This window comes from Salmo salar, chromosome ssa23, assembly GCF_905237065.1.
Source record: "Salmo salar chromosome ssa23, Ssal_v3.1, whole genome shotgun sequence".
NCBI classification, from domain to species: Eukaryota; Metazoa; Chordata; class Actinopteri; order Salmoniformes; family Salmonidae; genus Salmo; species Salmo salar.
In genome coordinates this window covers 5354664-5378716 of record NC_059464.1, presented here as the reverse complement: position 1 = coordinate 5378716, position 24053 = coordinate 5354664, and the positions used below count along the sequence as shown (strand labels likewise).

At 42.5% G+C, this 24053-nt stretch overlaps 1 protein-coding gene across 6 annotated transcripts in view; it reads right to left on the bottom strand.

Moving 5' to 3' along the window:
- nek7 (NIMA related kinase 7) overlaps positions 1-24053 on the bottom strand; it is a 136511-nt gene that overhangs the window by 28457 nt on the left and 84001 nt on the right. For 4 of the 6 annotated variants that reach the window (XM_014168702.2, XM_014168703.2, NM_001141414.1 and 1 more), the window contains 2 exon segments: positions 22595-22735; positions 1151-1213 (listed from right to left, as the gene is read on the bottom strand). In XM_014168702.2, coding sequence (XP_014024177.1) covers positions 1151-1213; positions 22595-22735 — 204 coding nt within the window. 6 annotated transcript variants of the gene reach the window in all.

The window sequence follows — 24053 nt, the reverse complement described above, 5'->3', positions numbered from 1 at the left end:
GCCCATGGCAGTGTGCATCTCATTACTCTGATTTGGCTGTGTGTCGTGTTGTCCTGTCTACTGGGGTAGAAGGATGGATAGATGGAAGGAAGGCTGGATTCCCCCGTTCACAATCTGGCCTTGTTAGCCCTGCCCAGTACACACACACACACACACACACACACACACACACACAGCCAGAATGTTGGAACTCACCACCACAACCATTAGCACTCACACAGAAGAGACAGAGCAGAGAAAGCACACACACACACACACACACACACACACACACACTCACGGAGGAGGGATAAAGAGAGGCGTGAGGGAGAGAGATGGAGTGACATATCTTGTGCATCAGTCTCCTGAGCCCTAGAATGGAGGAAAGAGGGGGAAATGGAGGGAGGGGAAAAGAGGGGGCATGTGGCTAAGCCTGGCATAACACCAGTCTCCTCTGTGGTTGGCTAATGCAGACCTCATCAAATCCAAATCAAATCTAGTTTTATTGGTCACATACACATGTTTAGCAGATGTTATTGCGGGTGTAGCGAAATGCTTGGTGAGTATGGAGGTGTGCTAGGTGTGTATGGAGGTGTGCTAGGTGTGTATGGAAGAGAGAGTAACGTGTTATGAACAGAGCTAGCTATCAACCTGGAGAACACACCTCTGATCACCTAGACAGAGGGAGTTATTCAACCTGTCATTAATTTGTTCGTTAGCTTTTGAGACCAGAGACAAGCAACGCATGTTTAAGGTCGTTTGATCAATGAAAACACTTCATTTAAAGAAGAAAGACAAAAGAAAGACAAAAAGATGAGGGGCGTGGGGTGGGGCGTGGGGGGGACAAAACATCAAAAGACACACAAGGGAGTCTGCTAAATTTCCATGGCGATCCACTATTGCCCCCCTTCTAAACAATACTGAGAGAAAAAAAATGAAATGTTTTGGGCATAAAAAAAAAAAAAAAAAAGAGTCAATGTAAGCCTGGAGGAGTCTCACACACACACACACACACACACACACACACACACACACACACACACACACACACACACACACACACACAAAGAGAGAGAGGCGCACACACACAGCACAGAGAAAGACACAAACACACTTGCATGCAGGCGTCTGGTACAGATCAATTGTTTTCTCGCTCTCTCTGGTTATTTACCTTTAGGAGATCTATTTCTTTGATGCAATCTTGCCGAGCTTTGGCATCCATCAAGTCAAATATCTATCAAGAGATCAAAAGGAGAGATTGTTACAGCATGTTCAAGGAAAGGAGAAAGAGAGAGAAGAAAAAACACTAATAGAATGACAACAAAACATCATGGATGCTGATGCTATATGTCGAGGGGTGGTGTTGGCCTCGGTGTCTAAATGACAGACACACACACACACACACACACCTCTCAGCAGCAGTCAGTGATGCTCTCAGGCACAATAATAACACATCACCCCATTTATTCATTCATAAAACATTTCAACTACCCTATGAGAGGACAATTACCGTAATGCTAATTAGACCTATAGCTACAGTACACAACCTTTCCCATCTGTGGCTGTTCAACAAGTTGAGGAGACTAAATTACTTGGTGTTACCTTAGATTGTAAACGGTCACGGTCAAAACGTATAGATTTAAATGGTCCGTCTGTAATAAAAGAGATGCTCTGCTTTTTGACACCACACTCCACAAAGCGGGGCGGCATGTAGCCTCGTGGTTAGAGTGTCGGACTAGTAACCGAAAGGTTGCAAGGTCGAATCCCCGAGCTGACAAGGTAAAAATCTGTCGTTCTGCCACTGAACAAGGCAGTTAACCCGCTGTTCCTAGGCCGTCATTGAAAAAAGGAATTTGTTGTAACTTGCCTAGTTAAATAAAGGATAAAAAAAAGCAAGTCCTTATCTTATCTTGATTGTTTTCCAGTCATATGGTCAAATGCTGCAAAGAAAGACCTAGTTAAGCTGCAGCTGGCCCTGAACAGAGCGGCACGTCTTGCTGTTCCTTGTAATCAGAGGGCTATTATTAATACTATGCATGCCGTCTCTTTTGGCAAAGAGTTGAGGAAAGACTGACTGCGTCACTTCTTGTTTTTATAAGAAACATTAACGTGTTGGAAATTCCAAATTGCTTACATAGTCAACTTACACACTGCACTGACACACACACTTACCCCACCAGACATGCCACCAGGGGTCTTTTCACAGTCCCCAAGTCCAAAACAAATTCAAGAAAACAGTGTTATACAGAACCATAAGCGCATGGAACTCCCTTCCACCTCATATACCGCTATTGAACAGCAAACCAGGTTTCAAAAAAACAAATAAAGCAACACCTCACTGCACAACGGCTTTCCCCCATGTGACCTCCTTGTTGTGTGTATGTCCTAACGTATGTGTAACTGATTGAGGCACACACACACCGACGTTTTTAAGTATTTTGTCTGTAATGTATTTTTTGTTGCGTGTCGGACCCCAGTAAGACTAGCTCTCGTCATCGGCTAATGGGGATCCTAATAAATCAAACCAAAACCTACTTCAAGTGCCATAGTCTAACCTGGGATTGACATAGAGAGAGATTCTCTCTCTCTCTCTCTCTCTCCCTCTCTCTCTCGAAGTGCTGTGTGGGGTGCATGAGTGTGTCAGTGGAAGTGACATGATGTGAAGTAGAGGGGGAGAGGAAAGGAAGGAGAGAGTTGGTCTGCTGAGCTAGAGACACCTGCCTCAGCACATGCTGTAAACCACCCCTGCTACTGTCCTCTCCTTTGTAAAGTAGTATGTATAATTATTACTATTAATTAATTAATAATTTATCTCTAAGGACTAATTAATATATATATATACACACACTTACATACATTTTTTTTTATAATAATTGGGGCACAAGTCCGTTATTGGACAAAAATGGTATTTCAAGAAGACCTGACTTACGAGTTACCTTAACATAAGACAAAAATTTGAATAATAGTAAACAATTGATTTACGAGAAGGTATGAATTATTTCAGAATCAAATAGAGCCCACTTTGTAACAGAATAATTAATCAACACAATTTATTTATACAATCTACATTTAATTACACTAACAAAAATATTTACAAAACAATGACCATGAACAAGGATAGAAAATAGAATGAAAGATAATAAGTGAAGACCTCGAGAATATATGAATATTGAAGGAAAGTTATACTCTAGCCTGTAATCAAAGTCTACTGTGGCTTCTTGGTTGTTCAGGCCGCATGGTGAGAACAAAAAGAGGAAGGCTGTGTGTCCTTTCCCTCGAGTTGAGTGTCCTTGTGCTTGTTCTTTTTCTTTTTCTCTGGATTGTGCTCCTTATGGTGCTCCTTCTTGAGTTGTGTTCCTGTTTGCTCTGTCTGATGGCCCTCTTCTTGATGTTGCACAGGCAATGATCTGGAGTTTCTTCTCCTTTCCTTGAAGAAGGTTAGCTTATGTGTACGGTTCAGGCTTCACTAGCTCTTTAAGTCTTTTTTTTATTTAACTACGCAAGTCAGTTATGAACAGATTCTTATTTACAATGACGGCTTACACCGGCCAAACACAGACAACGCTAGGCCAATTGTGCACCGCCCTATGGGACTACCAATCACGGCCGGTTGTGATACAGCCTGCATGTCTTAAGTCCCCACTGAGACTGCTTGTACTTGGGCTCTTCAGTCACAATTGGAAATGTACTAAATTGCAGGTATTCTGTCCTGAAAAGTTACTTTCCCTTTCTTATCAGTTACCATTTCTTGCTAAGGCCCCTAAATGGAGGTTCTTCTTCCCTCCTTTGAGAAGCTGTTGAGCTCAGAGCAGGGCAGAGAAGACAATGATAAGAGAGTGAGAGAGGTTTTGATTATTATCTATTTTACATGTTTGGCAAAGTAAACATGTTTCCCATGCCAATAAAAACCTTTGAATTTAATTGAGAGGGGAGCAGTGCTTTTTTAGTCTTGAGAGGTCACATGGTATCCCACCTAGGCGTCAAGAGCCATTTCTATGACCCATTGTCTTAGAGCAGGGATGGGCTACTTTGATGGGGGTGCGGCTCCCCCAAAAAACAGAACTCATCATGAGGGGCCACAGTGGCTTGTGGGTCTACGTATCCACATGAATACACCCCCCCAATTTCCTGCAATTCTACACATTTTGACATAGGGTGGAGACAAATGTTTGCCGTTTTTAATATGATAACTGATTATCAATGGGCCAACCCCAGTCGGTAATTCGACCATGCTTACTTACAAGTTTAGATAGCTGGCCAATCAACAACAAAAAATTATGCTGGGCTAATTGAGCGACTGCTGATGCACAACCAAATTTCGGAATTGCACTTGGTGCATCTATTATACTAACTCTCAACAGTAAATTGACACTCCGATTGAATTTCCCCCCCAAACAAATGAAAATACAATCTTTTTTTTGTTTTTTATTGGTCCGCGGGTCTACATCCCTGTCTTATAGAGAGAGAAAGTCCTAGGAGGCTATAATTGTTCAGCATATGATTTATGATTTGTATTCGGATCCCCATTAGCTGCTGAAGAGGGGTCCACACAAAACACAGAACATGACAAAATACAGAACACTAACGGACAGGAACCGTAACACAAATCTAAACTAAGAACACCACGACCAAAATAACACGACTATTTTTAAAAGATAACAAGAAAAAGACCAACTGAAGGGCTCCCAAGCAGCGCAGCGGTCTAAGGCACTATATATCAGAGCAAGAGGCGTCACTTCAGTCCCTAGTTCGAATCCAGGCTGCATCACATCCGGCCGTGATTGGGAGTCCTATAGGGCGGCGCACATTTGGCCCAGTGTCGTTTTGCCTGCAAAAGTATTCATCCCCCTCTGTGTTTTTCCTATTTTGTTGCATTACAACCTGTAATTTAAATGGATTTTTATTTGGATTTCATGTAAATGGACATAGGCAAAATAGTCCAAATTGACAAAGTGAAATAAAAAATAAAAAAACTTGTTTAAAAAAATGTAGGAAAAAAAAGAAAACGGAAAAGTGGTGCGCGAATATGTATTCACCCCCTTTGCGATGAAGCCCCTAAATAAGATTTGGTGCAACCAATTACCTTCAGAAATCACATAATTAGTTAAATAAAGTCCACATGCGTGCAATCTAAGTGTCACATGATCTGTCACATGATCTCAGTATATATATACACCTGTTCTGAAAGTCCCCAGAGTCTGCAACACCATTAACCAAGGGGCACCACCAAGCAAGCGGCACCATGAAGACCAAGGAGCTCTCCAAACAGGTCAGGGACAAAATTGTGGAGAAGTACAGATCAGGGTTGGGTTATAAAAAAATATCTGAAACTTTGAACATCCTACGGAGCGCCATTACATCCATTATTAAAAAATTGAAAGAATATGGCACCACAACAAACCTGCCAAGAGAGAGCCACCTACCAAAACTCACGGACCAGGTAAGGAAGGCATTAATCAGAGGCAACAAAGATATCAAAGATAACCCTGAAGGAGCTGCAGAGATTGGAGTATCTGTTCATAGCACCACTTTAAGCCGTACACTCCACAGAGCTGGTCTTTATGGAAGAGAGGCCAGAAAAAAAGCCTTTGCGTAAAGAAAAAAATAAGCAAACACGTTTGGTGTTCACCAAAAGGCATGTGGGAGACTCCCCAAACATATGGAAGGAGGCACTCTGGTCAGATGAGACTAAAATTGAGCTTTTTGGCCATCAAGGAAAACACTATGTCTGGCATGAACCCAACACCTCTCATCACCCCGAGAACACCATGCCCACAGTGAAGCATGGTGGTGGCAGCATCATGTTGTGGGGATGTTTTTCATTGGCATGGACTGGGAAACTGGTCAGAATTGAAGAAATTATGGATGGCGCTAAATACAGGGAAATTCTTGAGGGAAACCTTTTTCAGTCTTCCAGAGATTTGAGACTGGGACGGAGGTTCACCTTCCTGCAGGCCAATGACCCTTTAAAAAAATATATATATTTCACCAGGTAGGCTAGTTGAGAACAAGTTCTCATTTGCAACTGCGACCTGGCCAAGATAAAGCGTAGCAATTCGACACATACAACAACAGAATTACACATGGAATAAACAAAACATACAGTCACTAATACAGCAGAACAAAAGAAAACAAAAAGATGTGCAGAAGATGTGCAGAAGATTAATGTTCAAGTAGAGATACTGGGGTGCAAAGGAGCAAGATAAATAAATAAAGTACAACTGTATCCTAAGCATACTGATAAAGCAACACTTGAGTGGTTAATTGGGAAACATTTAAATGTATTGGAATGGCCTAGTCAAAGCCCAGACCTCAATCCAATTGAGAATCTGTGGTATGACAAAGATTGCTGTACACCAGCGGAACCCATCCAACTTGAAGGAGCTGTAGCAGTTTTGCCTTGAAGAATGGGCAAAAATCCCAGTGGCTAGATGTGCCAAGCTTATAGAGACATACCCCAAGAGACTTGCAGCTGTAATTGCTGCAAAAGGTGGCTCTACAAAGTATTGACTTTTGGGGGGGAATAGTTATGCACGCTCAAGTTTTCTGTTTTTTTTGTTTTATTTCTTGTTTGTTTCACAAGAAAAAATATTTGGCATCTTCAAAGTGGTAGTTATGTTGTGTAAATCAAATGATACAAACCCCCCAAAAATCTATTTTCATTCCAGGTTGTAAGGCAACAAATTAGTAAAAATGCCAAAGGGGGTGAATACTTCCGCAAGCCACTGTAGTAACTATATTATGATCAATATATTCAATGGGTATGGACACAGCTATAGAACAAAGTTCTGCAGAATTAGTAAAGATATGATCAACACACTTGGATGATGTAGTTCCTGTACTGTTTGTAAACACTGGTTGGTTGATTGATAACCTGAGCCAGAGTACAGGCACTGGTTACAGTAGGAAGCTTCCTCTTGAGCGGACAGCTTGGTCACCCAGAAAACAGGCCCCCCTTAACATCACACACATTATCAAGCATTTCAAACATATTATCCAGATACTGACTGTTAGCAATTGTTGTCCTATAGCAGCACCCAAAAGAAGAGGCTTTTGATGAGGCAGATAAATCAGCAACCACAACACTTCAACATTAGATATGAGATCCTCTCTAAGCTTTACAGGAATATGGCTCTGAACATATGTAACAACACCTCCTCCATAGGCATTTCTGTATATGTTACATCCATGTATTACTACTGCTGTATAATCAAATCAAATGTATTTGTCATATACACATGGTTAGCAGGTGTTAATGCAAGTGTAGCGAAATGCTTGTGCTTCTAGTTCCGACCATGCAGTAATATCTAACAAGTAATATAACCTAATAATTTCACAACAACTACCTTATACACAGAAGTGTAAAGGAATGAATACGAATATGTACATAAAAATATATAAATGACTGATGGCCGAACGGCATAGGCAAGATGCAGTAGATGGTATAGAGTACAGTATATACATATGAGATGAGCAATGAAAACATTATATGAAGCAACATTGTTTAAAGTGGCTAGAGATACATTACATCAAGATGGCAAGATGCAGTAGATGGTATAGCGTACAGTATATACATAAGAGATTAGTAATGTAGGGTAATTAAACATTATATAATATAAAGTGGCTAGTGAAGAGATTATTAAAGTGGGTGGAGTTGAGTCAGTATGTTAGCAGCAGCCACTCAATGTTAGTGATGGCTGTTTAACCTGTTGTGGTATAGGGGGCAGTATTTTCACGGCCGGATAAAAAAACGTACCCGATTTAATCTGGTTACTACTCCTGCCCAGAAACTAGAATATGCATATAATTAGATTTGGATAGAAAACACTCTAAAGTTTCTAAAACTGTTTGAATGGTGTCTGTGAGTATAACAGAACTCATATGGCAGGACAAAACCTGAGAAGATTCCATACAGGAAGTGCCCTGTCTGACAATTTGTTGTCCTTCTGTTGCGTCTCTATCGAAAATACAGCATCTGTGCTGTAACGTGACACTTTCTAAGGCTTCCACTGGCTCTCTAAAGCCGGCAGAAAGTGGAATGGGGTGTCTGCTGTCTCTGGGCAAAGTACAGCAGCTCTGTTTGTGAGTGGTCAGCCTGGGGACAGTGAGACTGAGATGCGCGTTCAGGAGACTTCTCCATTTTTTTCAGCCTTTGAATGAATACAACGTTGCCCGGTTGGAATTTTATCGCTATTTTATGAGAAAAGTAGCATAAAAATTGATTTTAAACCGCGTTTGACATGCTTCTAAGTACGGTAATGGAATATTTTGAAATTTTGTGTTACGAAATGCGCTCGCGCGTTACCAATTGGATAGTTACCTGAACGCATGAACAAAACAGCGGTATTTGGATATAACTATGGATTATTTGGAACCAAAACAACATTTGTTGTTGAAGTAGAAGTCCTGGGAGTGCATTCTGACGAAGAACAGCAAAGGTAATCCAATTTTTCTAATAGTAATTCTGAGTTTAGGTGACCCCGAAGTGGCGGATGTCAAAATAGCTAGCCGTGATGGCCGAGCTATGTACTCAGAATATTGCAAAATGTGCTTTCGCCGAAAAGCTATTTTAAAATTGGACAAAGCGATTGCATAAAGGAGTTCTGTATCTATAATTCTTAAAATAATTGTTATGTATTTTGTCAACATTTATCGTGAGTAAATTAGTAATTTCACCGGAAGTTTTCGGTGGGTATGCTAGTTCTGAACATCACATGCTAATGTAAAAAGCTGTTTTTTTATATAAATATGAACTTGATAGAACAAAACATGCATGTATTGTATAACATAATGTCCTAGGAGTGTCATCTGATGAAGATCATCAAAGGTTAGTGCTGCATTTAGCTGTGGTTTGGGTTTATGTGACATATATGCTTGCTTGGAAAATGGCTGTGTGATTATTTGTGTCTATGTACTCTCCTAACATAATCTAATGTTTTGCTTTCGCTATAAAGCCTTTTGTAAATCGGACAACGTGGTTCGATTCAGGAGAAGTGTATCTATAAAATGGTGTAAAATAGTCCTATGTTTGAGAACTTTGAATTATGACATTTTGTGGTTTTAAATTTGGCACTCTGATGTGTCACTGGCTGTTGAATAGTGTGGTCCCCTAGAGAGGTTAACAGTCTGATGGCCTTGAGATAGCTGTTTTTCAGTCTCTCGGTCCCCGCTTTGATGCACCTGTACTGACCTCGCCTTCTGGATGATAGCGGGGTGAACAGGCAGTGGCTCGGGTGGTTGTTGTCCTTGATGATCTTTTTGGTCTTCCTGTGATATCGGGTGGTGTAGGTGTCCCGGTGATGCGTTGTGCAGACCTCACTACCCTCTGGAGAGCCTTCCGGTTATGGGCGGATCAGCTGCCGTACCAGGCGGTGATACAGCCCGACAGGATGCTGTGGATTGTGCATCTGTAAAAGTTTGAGTGTTTTTGGTGACAAGCCAAATTTCTTCAGCCTCCTGAGGTTGAAGAGGCGCTGCTGCGCCTTCTTCACCACGCTGTCTGTGTTGGTGGACCATTTCAGTTTGTCCGTGATGTGTACGCCGAGGAACTTAACTCTCCACTACGGTCCCATCAATATAGATAGGGGGCTGCTCCCTCTGCTGTTTCCTGAAGTCCACGATCATCTCCTTTGTTTTGGTGACATTGAGTGTGAGGTTATTTTCCTAACACCACACTCCGAGGGCCCTCACCTCCTCCCTGTAGGCCGTCTCGTCGTTGTTGGTAATCAAGCCTACCACTGTAGTGTCATCTGCAAACTTGATGATTGAGTTGGAGGCGTGCATGGCCACGCAGTCATCGGTGAACAGGGAGTACAGTAGAGGGCTGAGAACGCACCCTTGTGGGGACCCAGTGTTGAGGATCAGCGGGGTGGAGATGTTGTTACCTACCCTCACCACCTGGGGGCGGCCCGTCAGAAAGTCCAGGACCCAGTTGCACAGGGTGGGGTCGAGACCCAGGGTCTCGAGCCTAATGACGAGTTTGGAGGGTACTATGGTGTTAAATGCTGAGCTGTAGTCCATGAACAGCATTCTTACATAGGTATTCCTCTTGTCCATATGGGTTAGGGCAGTGTGCAGTGTGATGGCAATTGCGTCGTCTGTGGACCTATTGTGGCGGTAAGCAAATTGGAGTGGGTCTAGGGTGTCAGGTAGGGTGGAGGTGATATGGTCCTTGACTAGTCTCTTTAACCTGTTAGGGCTAGGGGGCAGCATTTGCACGTCTGGATAAAAAAAATGTACCCGATTTAATCTGGTTACTAATCCTACCCAGTAACTAGAATATGCATATACTTATTACATATGGATAGAAAACACCCTAAATTTTCTAAAACTGTTTGAATGGTGTCTGTGAGTATAACAGAACTCATTTGGCAGGCAAAACCCTGAGACATTTTCTGACAGGAAGTGGATACCTGATGTGTTGTATTGACTTTAAACCTATCCCATTGAAAAACACAGGGGCTGAGGAATATTTTGGCACTTCCTATTGCTTCCACTAGATGTCACCAGCCTTTACAAAGTGTTTTGAGTCTTCTGGAGGGAGATCTGACCGAACAAGAGCCATGGAACGATGATGTCCCATTAGACACCTGGCGCGAGTTCATGTTGGGTACCCTCGTTCCAATACGTTATAAAAGAGTATGCATTCGTCCACCTTGAATATTATTCATGTTCTGGTTAAAAAAGGCCCTAATGATTTATGCTATACAACGTTTGACATGTTTGAACGAACGTAAATATATTTTTTCCCCTCGTTCATGACGAGAAGTCCGGCTGGCTTAGATCATGTGCTAACAAGACGGAGATTTTTGGACATAAATGATGAGCTTTTTTGAACAAAACTACATTCGTTATGGACCTGTGATACCTGGAAGTGACATCTGATGAAGAGAATCAAAGGTAATGGATTATTTACATAGTATTTTCGATTTTAGATCTCCCCAACATGACGTCTAGTCTGTATCGCAACGCGTATTTTTCTGGGCGCAGTGCTCAGATTATTGCAAAGTGTGATTTCCCAGTAAGGTTATTTTTAAATCTGGCAAGTTGATTGCGTTCAAGAGATGTAAATCTATAATTCTTTAAATGACAATATAATATTTTACCAATGTTTTCTAATTTTAATTATTTAATTTGTGACGCTGACTTGACTGCCGGTTATTGGAGGGAAACGATTTCCTCAACATCAATGCCATAGTAAAACGCTGTTTTTGGATATAAATATGAACTTGATAGAACTAAAAATGCATGCATTGTCTAACATAATGTCCTAGGAGTGTCATCTGATGGAGATTGTAAAAGGTTAGTGCATCATTTTAGCTGGTTTTATGGTTTTGGTGACCCTGTCTTTGACTTGACAAAACATTACACACAACTCTTGTAAATGTACTGTCCTAACATACTCTAAATTTATGCTTTCGCCGTAAAACCTTTTTGAAATCGTAAAACGTGGTTAGATTAAGGAGATGTTTATCTTTCAAAGGCTGTAAAATAGTTGTATGTTTGAAAAATTTGAATTTTGACATTTATTTGGATTCAAATTTGCCGCTCTTGAAATGCACCTGCTGTTGATGGAGTGCACCACGGGTGGCACGCTAGCGTCCCACCTAGCCCATAGAGGTTAAAGCACTTCATGATGACGGAAGTGAGTGCTACGAGGCGGTAGTCGTTTAGCTCAGTTACCTTCGCTTTCTTGGGAACAGGAACAATGGTGGCCCTCTAAAAGCATGTGGGGACAGCAGACTGGGATAAGGATTGATTGAATATGTCTGTAAACACACCAGCCAGCTGGTCTGCGTGTGCTCTGAGGACGCGGCCGGGGATGCCGTCTGGGCCTGCAGCCTTGCGAGGGTTAACACGTTTAAATGTTTTACTCACGTTGGCTACAGTGAAGGAGAGCCCGCAGGTTTTGGTAGCGGGCCGTGTCAGTGGTACTGTATTGTCCTCAAAGCGAGCAAAAAAGTTGTTCAGTCTGTCTGGGAGCAAGGCATCGTGATCCGCGACGGGGCTGGTTTTTCTTTTGTAGTCCATGATTGACTGTAGACCCTGCCACATACCTCTCATGTCTGAGCCATTGAATTGCGACTCCACTTTGTCTCTATACTGATGCTTAGCTTGTTTGATTGCCTTGCGGAGGGAGTAGCTACACTGTTTGTATTCGGTCATGTTTCCGGTCACCTTGCCCTGATTAAAAGCAGTGGTTCGCGCGTTCAGTTTTGCGTGAATGCTGCCATCAATCCACGGTTTCTGGTTGGGGAATGTTTTAATAGAAACTGTGGGTACATCACCACCGATGCACTTGTTAATGAACTTGCACACCGAATCAGCGTATTCGTCAATGTTGTTGTTTGACGCAATGCGGAACATATCCCAGTTCATGTGATCGAAGCAATCTTGAATCGTGGAATCCGATTGGTCGGACCAGCGTTGAACAGACCTGAGGGCGGGAGCTTCCTGTTTTAGTTTCTGTCTATAGGCTGGGAGCAACAAAATGGAGTCGTGGTCAGCTTTTCCAAAGGGAGGGCGGGGGAGGGCCTTATATGCGTTGCGGAAGTTAGAACAACAATGATCCAGGGTTTTACCTACCCCTGGTAGCACAATATGTTGATAGAATTTGGGGAGCCTTGTTTCCAGATTAGCCTTGTTAAAATCCCCGGCTACAATAAATGCAGCCTCAGGATATGTGGTTTCCAGTTTACATAGAGTCAAATGAAGTTCTTTCAGGGCCGTCGATGTGTCTGTTTTGGGGGGGACATACACGACTGTGATTATGATCGAAGAGAATTCTCTTGGTAGATAATGCGGTCGACATTTGATAGTGAGGAATTCTAAGTCAGGTGAACAAAAGGACTTGAGTTCCTGTACATTGTTATGATCACACCACGTCTCGTTAATCATAAGGCATACACCCCCGCCCTTCTTCTTACCAGAGAGATGCTTGTTTCTGTCGGCGCGATGCGTGAAGAAACTAGGTGGCTGTACCGACTCAGATACAAGGAATTATCTGAGTCTCAGAGATAGCCAGTATATGAATGTTATCTTCGTAAGTTATTGATTTCTTGAACCTTATTTCTAAGGCTACATATGGGCTATATATTCTTAGCCCTTTTCTGGGTAGCTTGTCAGAGACATAATATGGAGGAAAAAACTAGGGCTGTCCCTGAAAAAATAAAATAAAATGTTGGTCGACCGAAAGTTGTCTGTTCTTTCGACCAAACGAGAGCTCAACATTTTTTTACGTGTATTTTTCCATATTTAGACACCCTATGTGTTTCAATAAAATCAACTACATTCATTGAGCTGGTCTGATGCTTTAAGCTTAGCATTTGATGAAATAAGACGGAGGGTGCCAGAGATCTAGATAACCAGAAGAAAAAAACCTTAACCTGACCCAACTGTTCTCCTCCCGCTCGTGCTGACTGCCGCAGATTCCGCCATTACTCTCCTGAAGTTGCCGGTAAATCGGCTACACAAGGAGTCGGCAACCTTTCTCATGTGGAATACCAATTTTTCTTACAATTTCTACCAATCTGCATGCCAGTTATGGTTTTCATATGCACATTTTGGTCTAACAGTTTCATTTAATTTATAATAATGTCTTCATGTCTCAAAATCATTGTCATGTGGTTAATAAAAATTTGATCCAAATCTAAATTAAAATGATACCAATCTAAAAAGTATTGCCAACTACGTAAAAAATTGCCTACATAAAGCCAACACATAAAAACATTGTATTCTGCAGGTAGAAAATATCCTATTCAAAATAAATATCCTATAAATCACACTCACAACACATGGACTGTCTGCAACAAACTTGAAACATTGTATCAACAATTAACTTTCTTGCACTAGTGAACTTGCAACATTGTATAAAATACTCTGGGCCCTCAGAGTTTCCTGGACCAGTGAGTTTGGGTATTTGCGCAAGGAATGAGAAGCAGTGCTTGGCTTGGGCAGGAACTCACCGAAGCGGAGTATTGTGGCTCTCCTGCACCTAAATATAAACAGTACCGGCAACCAAAATGAGTACCAGAACCTTTTAAAGTCCAAGTCAAGCACTGCTATGAAGTAATCATAATCAGGTAGGCCTTTTTTATGATGTTTCCACTGGATCAGAGCATAACAGTTTTCCCTTTCACGAGTGGTTATCGAAAGGGAGAGAGCTGGAAAGATGTTTCAAATACATTGAGGAACTACTGTTAATTCTCAATGGATGTAAAAATATACTTTATTTGCTTGCTGTTTGAGGTGAAGGAAACATTACTTTGATAAGCTCCACAGCTCATTAGTGGTGGTGCGTTAAGCCAATCAGAAATACTATCAGATCCCCAAATGGGCATATTTATATGCCTACATTTGCACGCAGGCCAGGTAGCCTATAGGCCTAATTCTATTCATGTGAGTCTTTACTCAACATTAACAGGAGGGCTCCAAACAAAAGACAAATGACTAAATTGACAAAACTCAAAGATGGAATGAAATAAACCAAAACTTGTTTCTCACAAGTGTAGCATAGGTTGTGCACTCCAATGTCTCAACTCCGGCAATGATAACAGGAAGACTGCAATAATAATACTGAACGCATTAACAGAAATTACTGTAACCAAAGTAACAAACATTGTAGATTAGAAATTATAGGAATTAACGGCAAATGTACTACTGGTGATCTATGTAATGGGAATTAATATACAATATACAATCAAATGCAAACAATTCACTCAATGAAGTTACGTAACAATGAAAGTGCACAACTTTGCGGGAGAGAGTGCATTCTGTAGAGAGAAGTGCATTATGCATCTGGGCGCATGGTCAATCCGACGTCTGCATTGGCGGCCATGCAGCATTACGGTGATACGACCTCAGCAGAAGTCAGGGCATTCATACTCTATAGGATTGAGTGCAGAGCTGTTGTCAAGTGAGTGAGTTTGTTTTCTACAGAATGTACCACCCCCACCTCCCGTCAACTAATCATGTCAATGCGGAGCTATACAGAGCTCTCCGCATTGTTACAAAATTTGGGAGGCGCATGGCGATGTGGTATGGATCTCGATTTGGCATCTGCATGCCTCTGGAGGCTCGGCAATTCAGTCATACCCTCCATATTTTGCCTCCGACCACATTTTCGGATCAAACATAAATTGGCTCTTAGTCTCGGCCTCCACAATGAATTAGTTCACTGAGATGGTCGCAAGTTTAAATACACCTTAGCCAAATACATTAAAACCTAGTAAGAATTCCCTGTCTTACATCAGTTAGGATCACCACTTTATTTTAACAATGTGAAATGTTAGAATAATAGTAGAGAGAATTATTTATTTCAGCTTTTATTTCTTTCATCACATTCCAAGTGGGTCAGAAGTTTACATACACTCAATTAGTATTTGGTAGCATTGCCTGTAAATGGTTGAACTTGGGTCAAACATTTTGGGTAGCCTTCCACAACATAATTGCAAAAGGGTTTTCTAATGATCAACTAGCCTTTTAAAATGATAAACTTGCATTAGCTAACAGAATGTGCCATTGGAACACAGGAGTGACAGTTGCTGATAATGTGCTTCTGTACACCTATGTAGATATTCCATTAAATGCCGTTTCCAGCTACAATAGTCATTTACGGCATTAACAATGTCCACACTGTATTTCTGATCAGTTTGGTGTTATTTTAAATGGACAAAAAATTAGATTTTCTTTGAAAAACAAGGACATTTCTTAGAGACACCAAATGTTTGAACGGTAGTGCATATATTTATATTTGTTACCACTCAACTAAAACAATCTCGGTCGACCAACAGCCTAACAACCAAACAATTAACCAGTTGACTAATTGGGGTCAGTCCTAAAAAAAAAACGACATTAAATTAAAAACATTGTTTTGCTAATAGTCAGTCAATCAGGCACTTGTGAGTGTCAGTTGGTGTGTGTGTGATGTTGGGCTAAAGCTACTGACCCGGAAGCTTGGCTTACTCATTCCTCCCAGGCTTGTGGTTGGGAGGGTAGACAATAAGCCAGTTGTAGCGGATCTAATCAATGTTCCCACGCTCTCTGGCAGCTTTCATAGCTGGATTAAGTTATTTCCACTGCTGGCGCACAGCTTCACAGAAGTCCTCATTGTGGAAGATGTTGGTTCCTCTCAAGTTCTTGGCTCTCTCCAGAACAGCCATCTTGTCATTGAACCTTAGCAACTTGACCACTATCAGCCTGGGTCTTTCACCTGGGCTGGTTTAAGGTTTTCCAGACCTGTGGGAGCGCTCCAACTCAATCTTCCCATGATCGATCTGCATCTTTTCTGCAAAAGTTTTCTCACTTTCTCCTCAGACTCATGTGTAGACTCTGGTATGTCATCCACAACCATGTTATTCCTTCTGGATTGTTCCTCCAGATAATCAACTTTCCCAGTCACTGTTAATAACGATACACAGACAGTGTTGATGTCATCTCGCGTGGACTACATGAAAAGGCTGGCAGAACAGGCTCCAATTAACATCGACGGGGCTGTAGTGGAGCGGGTTGAGAGTTTAAAGTTCCTTGGTGTCCACATTACCAATAAACGATCATGGTCCAAACACACCAAGACAGTCGTGAAGAGGGCATGATAACACCTTTTCCCCCTCAGGAGACTGAAGAAAAAAAAATCCACCGTTCCAGAAATAAGTCTCTCACTGTTGCCGCTTGTTATAGACCCCCCTCAGCCCCCAGCTGTGCCCTGGACACCATATGTGAATTAATTGCCCCCCATTTATCTTCAAAGTTTATACTGTTAGGTGACCTAAACTGGGATATGCTTAACACCCCGGACATCCTACAATCTAAGCTAGATGCCCTCAATCTCACACAAATGATCAAGTAACCTACCAGGTACAACCCTAAATCCGTAAACACGGGCACCCTCATAGATATCATCCTGACCAACCTACCCTCTCAATACATCTCTGCTGTCTTCAACCAGGATCTGAGCAATCACTGACTGCATCCGTAATGGGTCCGCAGTCAAACGCTCCCCAAAACACTTCAGCGAGCAGGGCTTTCTAATCGACCTTGCCCAGATATCCTGGAAGGATATTGACCCCATTCCGTCAGTAGAAGATGCCTGGTTATTCTATAAAAGTGCTGTCCGCACCATCTTAAATAAGCATGCCCCATTCAAAAAAATGTAGAACTAAGAACAGATATAGCCCTTGGTTCACTCCAGACTTGACTGCCCTTGACCAGCACAAAAGCATCCTGTGGCATACTGCATTAGTATCGAATAGCCCCAGCGATATGCAACTTTTCAGGGAAGTTAGGAACCAGTATACACAGGCAGTTAGGAAAGCAAAGGCTAGCTTTTTCAAACAGGAATTTGCATCCTGTAGCACAAACTCCAAGAAGTTCTGGGACATTATAGTCCATGGAGAATAAGAGCACCTCCTCCCAGCTGCCCACTGCACTGAGGCTAGGCTAGGAATAACACAGTCACCCCCGATAAATCTACGATCATTTCAATAATCATTTTTCTACAGCTGGCCATGCTTTCCACCTGGCTACTCCTACCCTGGTCAACAGCTCTGCACCCCCCACAGCAACTTGCCTGTTTCTCCTCATCTCTCCTTCACCCAAATCCAGATAGCTGATGTTCTGAGAGCAGCAAAATCTGGACCCCAACAAATCAGCTGGGCTAGACAATCTGGACCCTCTCGTTCTAAAATTATCCGCCACAAATTGTTGCAACCCCTATTACTAGCCTGTTCAACCTCTCTTTCGTATCGTGTGAGATCCCTAAAGATTGGAAAGCTGCGCGGTCATCCCCCTCTTCAAAGGGGGAGACACTCTAGATCCAAACTGTTACAGACCTATATCTATCCTACCCTGCCCCTCTAAAGTCTTCCAAAGCCATGTTAACAAAACAGATCACTGACCATTTCGAATCCCACCGTACCTTCTCCGCTATGCAATCTGGTTTCTAAGCTGGTCATGGGTGCACCTCAGCCACGCTCAAGGTCCTAAACGATGTCATAACCGCCATCGATAAAAGACAAGTGTGCAGCTGTCATCATCAACCTGGCCAAGGCTTTCGACTCTGTCAAACCCCATATTCTTAAATCGGCAGACTCAACAGCCTTCCTTGGTTTCTCAAATGACTGCCTCGCCTGGTTCACCAACTACTTCTCTGATCGAGTTCAGTGTGTCAAATCGGAGGGCCTGTTGTCCGGACCTCTGGCAGTCTCTGTGGGGGTGCCACAGGGTTCAATTCTCGGGGCGACTCTTTTCTCTGTATATATCATTGATGTCGCTCTTGCTGCTGGTGATTCTCTGATCCACCTCTACACAGATGACACAATTCTGTATACTTCTGGCCCTTCTTTGGACACTGTGTTAACAAACCTCCAGACGCGCTTCAATGCCATACAACTCTCCTTCCGTGGCCTCCAACTGATCTTAAATGCAAGTAAAACTAAATGCATGCTCTTCAACCGATCGCTGCCCGCACCCGCCCGCCCATCTTGCATCACTACTCTGGACGGTTCGACTTATGTGGACAACTACAAATACCTAGGTGTCTGGTTATACTGTAAACTCTTCCAGACTCACATTACGCATCTCCAATCCAAAATGAAATCTAAAATGGGCTTCCTATTTTGCAACAAAGCATCTTTTACTCATGCTGTCAAACATACCATCGTAAAAATGACTATCCTTGACTTTGGCGATGTAATTTACAAAATAGCCTCCAACACTCTACTCAGCAAATTGGATGCAGTCTATCACAGTGCCATCCGTTTTGTCACCAAAGCCCCATATACTACACCCACAACTGCGACCTGTATGCTCTCGTTGGCTGGCCCTCGCTACATATTCGTCGCCAAACCCACTGGCTCCAGGTCATCTAAGTATTTGCTAGGTAAAGCCCCGCCTTATCTCAGCTCACTGGTCACCATAGCAGCACCCACCCGTAGCACGCGCTCCAGCAGGTATATTTCACTGGTCATCCCCAAAGCCAACTCCTCCTTTGGCCACCTTTCCTTCCAGTTCTCTGCTGCCAATGACTGGAATGAATTTCAAAAATCACTGAAGCTGGAGTCTTAAATCTCCCTCACTAACTTTAAGCTTCAGCTGTCAGAGCAGCTTACCGATCATTGCAGCTGTACACAGCCCATCTGTAAAGAGCCCACCCAACTACCTCATCCCCATATTGTTATTTATTTTTTTGCTCCTTTGCACCCAAGTATCTCTACTTGCACATTCATCTTCTGCACATCTATCACTCCAGTGTTAATTGCTAAATGGTCATTATTTCGCCAATATGGCCTATTTATTTCCTTACCTCCCTAACCTTACTACATTTGCACACGATGCATATAGATTTTCTATTGTGTTATTGACTGTACGTTTGTTTATCCCATGTGTAACTCTGTGTTGTTTGTGTCGCACTGCAGTGCTTTATCTTGGCATGGTCGCAGTTGTAAATGAGAACTTGTTCTCAACTGGCCTACCTGGTTAAATAAAGGTGAAAAAATATATAAAAATAAAATAGGCATGGCTCCCAAGATCCTCAAAAATGTCTACAGCTGAACAATCGAGAGCGTCCTGACCGGTTGCATCACCGCCTCGTATGGCAACTGCTCGGCATCTGACCGTAAGGCGCTACAGAGGGTAGTGCGTACGGCCCAGTGCATCACTGGGGCCAAGCTTTCTGCCATCCAGGACCTATATACTAGGCGGTGTAAGATGAAGGCCCAAACGATTGTCAAAGACTCCAGTCACCCAAGTCATAGACTGTTCTTTCTGCACCTGCACGGCAAGCGGTTCGGGAATGCCAAGTCTAGGACAAAAAGGCTTCTTAAACAGCTTCTACCCCCAAGACTGCTGAACACCTACCCCCAAGACTGCTGAACGCCGGACTATTTACATTGACACCCCCCCCTTGTTTTTACACTGCTGCTACTCGCTGTTTATTATCTATGCATAGTCACTTCACCCCTACCTACATGTACAAATTACCGTGACGAACCTGTACCCCCGCACATTGACTCGGTACCAGTACCCCCTGTAAATAGCCTATTTTTGGTATTTTATTATGTTGCTTTTTATTTAAAAAAATGTAACTTTCGTTAATTTAGTAAATATTTTCTTAACTCTTTCTTGAACTGCACTGTTGGTTAAGGGATGGTAAGTAAGCATTTCACGATAAGGTCTTATACCTGTATTCGGGTCATGTGACAAATAAAATTTGATTAAATGGCTAGCTGTACTGAGAATCACAAGCGTGATTCTCAGTAAAGTGAACCCATTGACCTTCTCATCTTGTGATGTTGCTGAGACGAGGTGGTAAATTGTGGTGGGTTGACTAGCTAAAGAAAGAACTCTGTCTGTGAACACAAACACACACACACACACACACACACACACACACACACACACACACACACACACAGAGGAATTTTACATTTTTAGAGCCATAATGCACCTTAAAAACATAGAAATGTGTGTTCAACAATTTACTTCAGGTGACATGATGGTGGAAACTACTGCATGTGTCACTAGAGTGTGGCAAGCACTCCCATGTTATAAAGGACTAATCTGAAGACACTAGTTTCGTACTTTCTGAGCCAACTTTCTACAGTCTATAGAGGGAATCTGTAAATGAAGACTGTCATACTACCACCAGACATGAACACTGACAGTTGAATCGGTCTTCCAGCACTCTGTTTAACACATACACATTTTAATAAAGCATTTCAATAATGCAGTAAACCCAAATAAAGACACGGTTAAATATTAAATACAGCGATAGTAGAGAGTAGTGTTGTCAAGATACAAACATTTTACTAACAATACAATACCAGGCCAAGTATCATGATACCAAGTAGAATTGTTTGTTCACAATGCCTGGAGGAGAATGAGAAATGTACTGCTTGTGTAGTGTGGCTAGATGGTATCTGTACTTTCCAAGATTATTGTATGCCTATAATTTGTAAAATGTTATTTTGTTTTGAGTACAAGGTAAAATGGTATGTGTTTAGTAGTGTCTTGTAAGCCCATGTGGGCTGGGCACCGGTAGGTGTACGTCACTTAAATAAATCATATTCATCAAAATCACCAAATATTGTGATACAATTCAGAGCGGCCAAGTGTCCTTGTCCTGTTCGCCCTATACCCCAAACACTTGCTCCGTTTTATAAATGTAACGCGCATGTGCTATGCAAAAAAACCTGTAACTGGTATTCACAATTCAACTCAATACAACACATTCAATTAACTTCACACTGTTCACTGTAAAATAGAATAATGCATAGAAAGACTGATTTGTTCATATTTGCAGAGGCCTACCGGTGATTTGGTTGGAGGAATGGGAGGAAGGAATATACATGCATTATGATCTGCATGTCATTGTGGCAGTCAGGGGAAAACACTGCATGAAACCCTCTTTACTCTTCAGTTAACATAGAGAAGAGTCATCTCCCTCCCTCAAAAACACACACACACACTTCTCCCAACTTTAAAAGCATTAGGCACCAAACAGAATTTAAGGAGCACCAGAAAGCGATTTTTTTTATTTTTATATAGCTTAGGCTTATATAAATCCTACCTTTAAAGCACATCTCATGAGTAGCAGACCATTTTCCTTTATTCCTGTGTCAATCTAATTTGCCTAGAGCTAATGTCAAATTAATAGGTTGTTAGCTAGCTCGGTAACATGAATGAACAACAGGATTAGTTTAAAATGGCCTGCGACATGGTTTGTGAAATTCTATAAAATGCGTGCGAAATCGCACAGAAAGAAAAAAAAGTAGCTCTGGTAATATGGGTCATATTTTTCGAACCTTTTGGGCTAGACACGCCGTTTTCTTTGCTGTAAAGCTGCAAACATGCCTGTCGCGAAGTTGTCATTTTTCGTTTTTCTCTGTGACTAGCGAACTTGCAATTGCAAAGCCTACTCAGAATGGCCTGTGCTCTTGGTTATACCAGGCGATGAAATGATACAATGTATCAACTTTGCTCGCTCTGCACACTGCTCTAATGTAAAACATTTACAAATGTAACAACAGAAGACATCAGGGTCTGCAACCCCGCTCGCCATCATGGCTAAATTACATTTTAAAAACTGATGGAGGAATAGATGCAAAGGAAGAGCGGACGGAGAGACATGCAGGTGAGTGATGGCTGGAAAGAGACACGGCTAGCTGATCACAGATGCTATACATGAGATACGCATGAAAGTGAAGTGGACATTATTGGACTGGTATATCGTGTATACTACTAGTAGAGAGTAATGATCACAAAGCAGGATGAACTACAAAAGTATATTTCCTAATGAAAATGTGTGTGCTTGTTAGCTTGTCTTAAAGTATTTATGGTTGTAAAATAAGTTGCAGTAGTGTTAATGACTGCAGTAGTAACGGTAGTGACTGGTTATAGTTGAAAAAGTAGGTAGATGGAAATATTGATCGATTGATTAGATAGCCTGAACATGTGAAAGTTAGTTTGGTGTCTCTAGTTCAAACCACTACTGTTGGTGGATTATTTTAAGCTAATTATTTTATGCCCCCAAAATGTTTTAAACGGTTAAAGCACTAGGGCGAAAGGGTGGAAAAACATTATGATCTGTGCTATGTGTGCACGAATGAGGCTCTCTCACCTGAACCTTCTTGAGGGCCATGGAGGTGTTGTCCATCAGGTACCTGGCCCGGTACACCTCACTGAACTGGCCCCGCCCAATCTTCTTCTCAATCTGGAAGTTAGCCAGAGAGTTGTGGCCCATGTCCGGCTGAAGCGGCTTCTACAAGGCCGACACAGACAACACACAGTCACACACACAAGTAGACATACACCCCTGATGCTTTCCCTTGCAGTTATGATTTGGGTTTTACACCATGTTTAACATGGAATGGTTTAAAATAGATTATGTGATAAAGCAGAATCCATCCCATCTCCTTCTGCTAAACATGGCATTTCCTTTCCAGAAAAACAACATTGAACTTAGTGATTATTTATGCATATTTACAGTTAAAGGGATAATTCAAGATTTGGCATTGAGACCCTTTATCTATACTGCTCAAAAAAATAAAGGGAACACTTAAACAACACAATGTAACTCCAAGTCAATCACACTTCTGTGAAATCAAACTGTCCACTTAGGAAGCAACACTGATTGACAATACATTTCACATGCTGTTGTGCAAATGGAATAGACAACAGGTGGAAATTATAGGCAATAAGCAAGACACCCCCAATAAAGGAGTGGTTCTGCAGGTGATGACCAGAGACCACTTCTCAGTTCCTATGCTTCCTGGCTGATGTTTTGGTCACTTTTGAATGCTGGCGGTGCTTTCACTCTAGTGGTAGCATGAGACGGAGTCTACAACCCACACAAGTGGCTCAGGTAGTGCAGCTCATCCAGGATAGCACATCAATGCGAGCTGTGGCAAGAAGGTTTGCTGTGTCTGTCAGCGTAGTGTCCAGAGCATGGAGGCGCTGCCAGGAGACAGGACAGTACATCAGGAGACGTGGAGGAGGCCGTAGGAGGGCAACAACCCAGCAGCAGGACCGCTACCTCCGCCTTTGTGCAAGGAGGAGCAGGAGGAGCACTGCCAGAGCCCTGCAAAATGACCTCCAGCAGGCCACAAATGTGCATGTGTCTGCTCAAATGGTCAGAAACAGACTCCATGAGGGTGGTATGAGGGCCCGACGTCCACAGGTGGGGGTTGTGCTTACAGCCCAACACCGTGCAGGACGTTTGGCATTTGCCAGAGAACACCAAGATCGGCAAATTCACCACTGGCGTCCTGTGCTCTTCACAGATGAAAGCAGGTTCACACTGAACACATGTGACAGACGTGACAGAGTCTGGAGACGCCGTGGAGATCGTTCTGCTGCATGCAACATCCTCCAGCATGACCGATTTGGCGGTGGGTCAGTCATGGTGTGGGGTGGCATTTCTTTGGGGGGCCGCACAGCCCTCCATGTGCTCGCCAGAGGTAGCCTGACTGCCATTAGGTACCGAGATGAGATCCTCAGACCCCTTGTAAGACCATATGCTGATGCAGTTGGCCCTGGGTTCCTCCTAATGCAAGAGAATGCTAGACCTCATGTGGCTG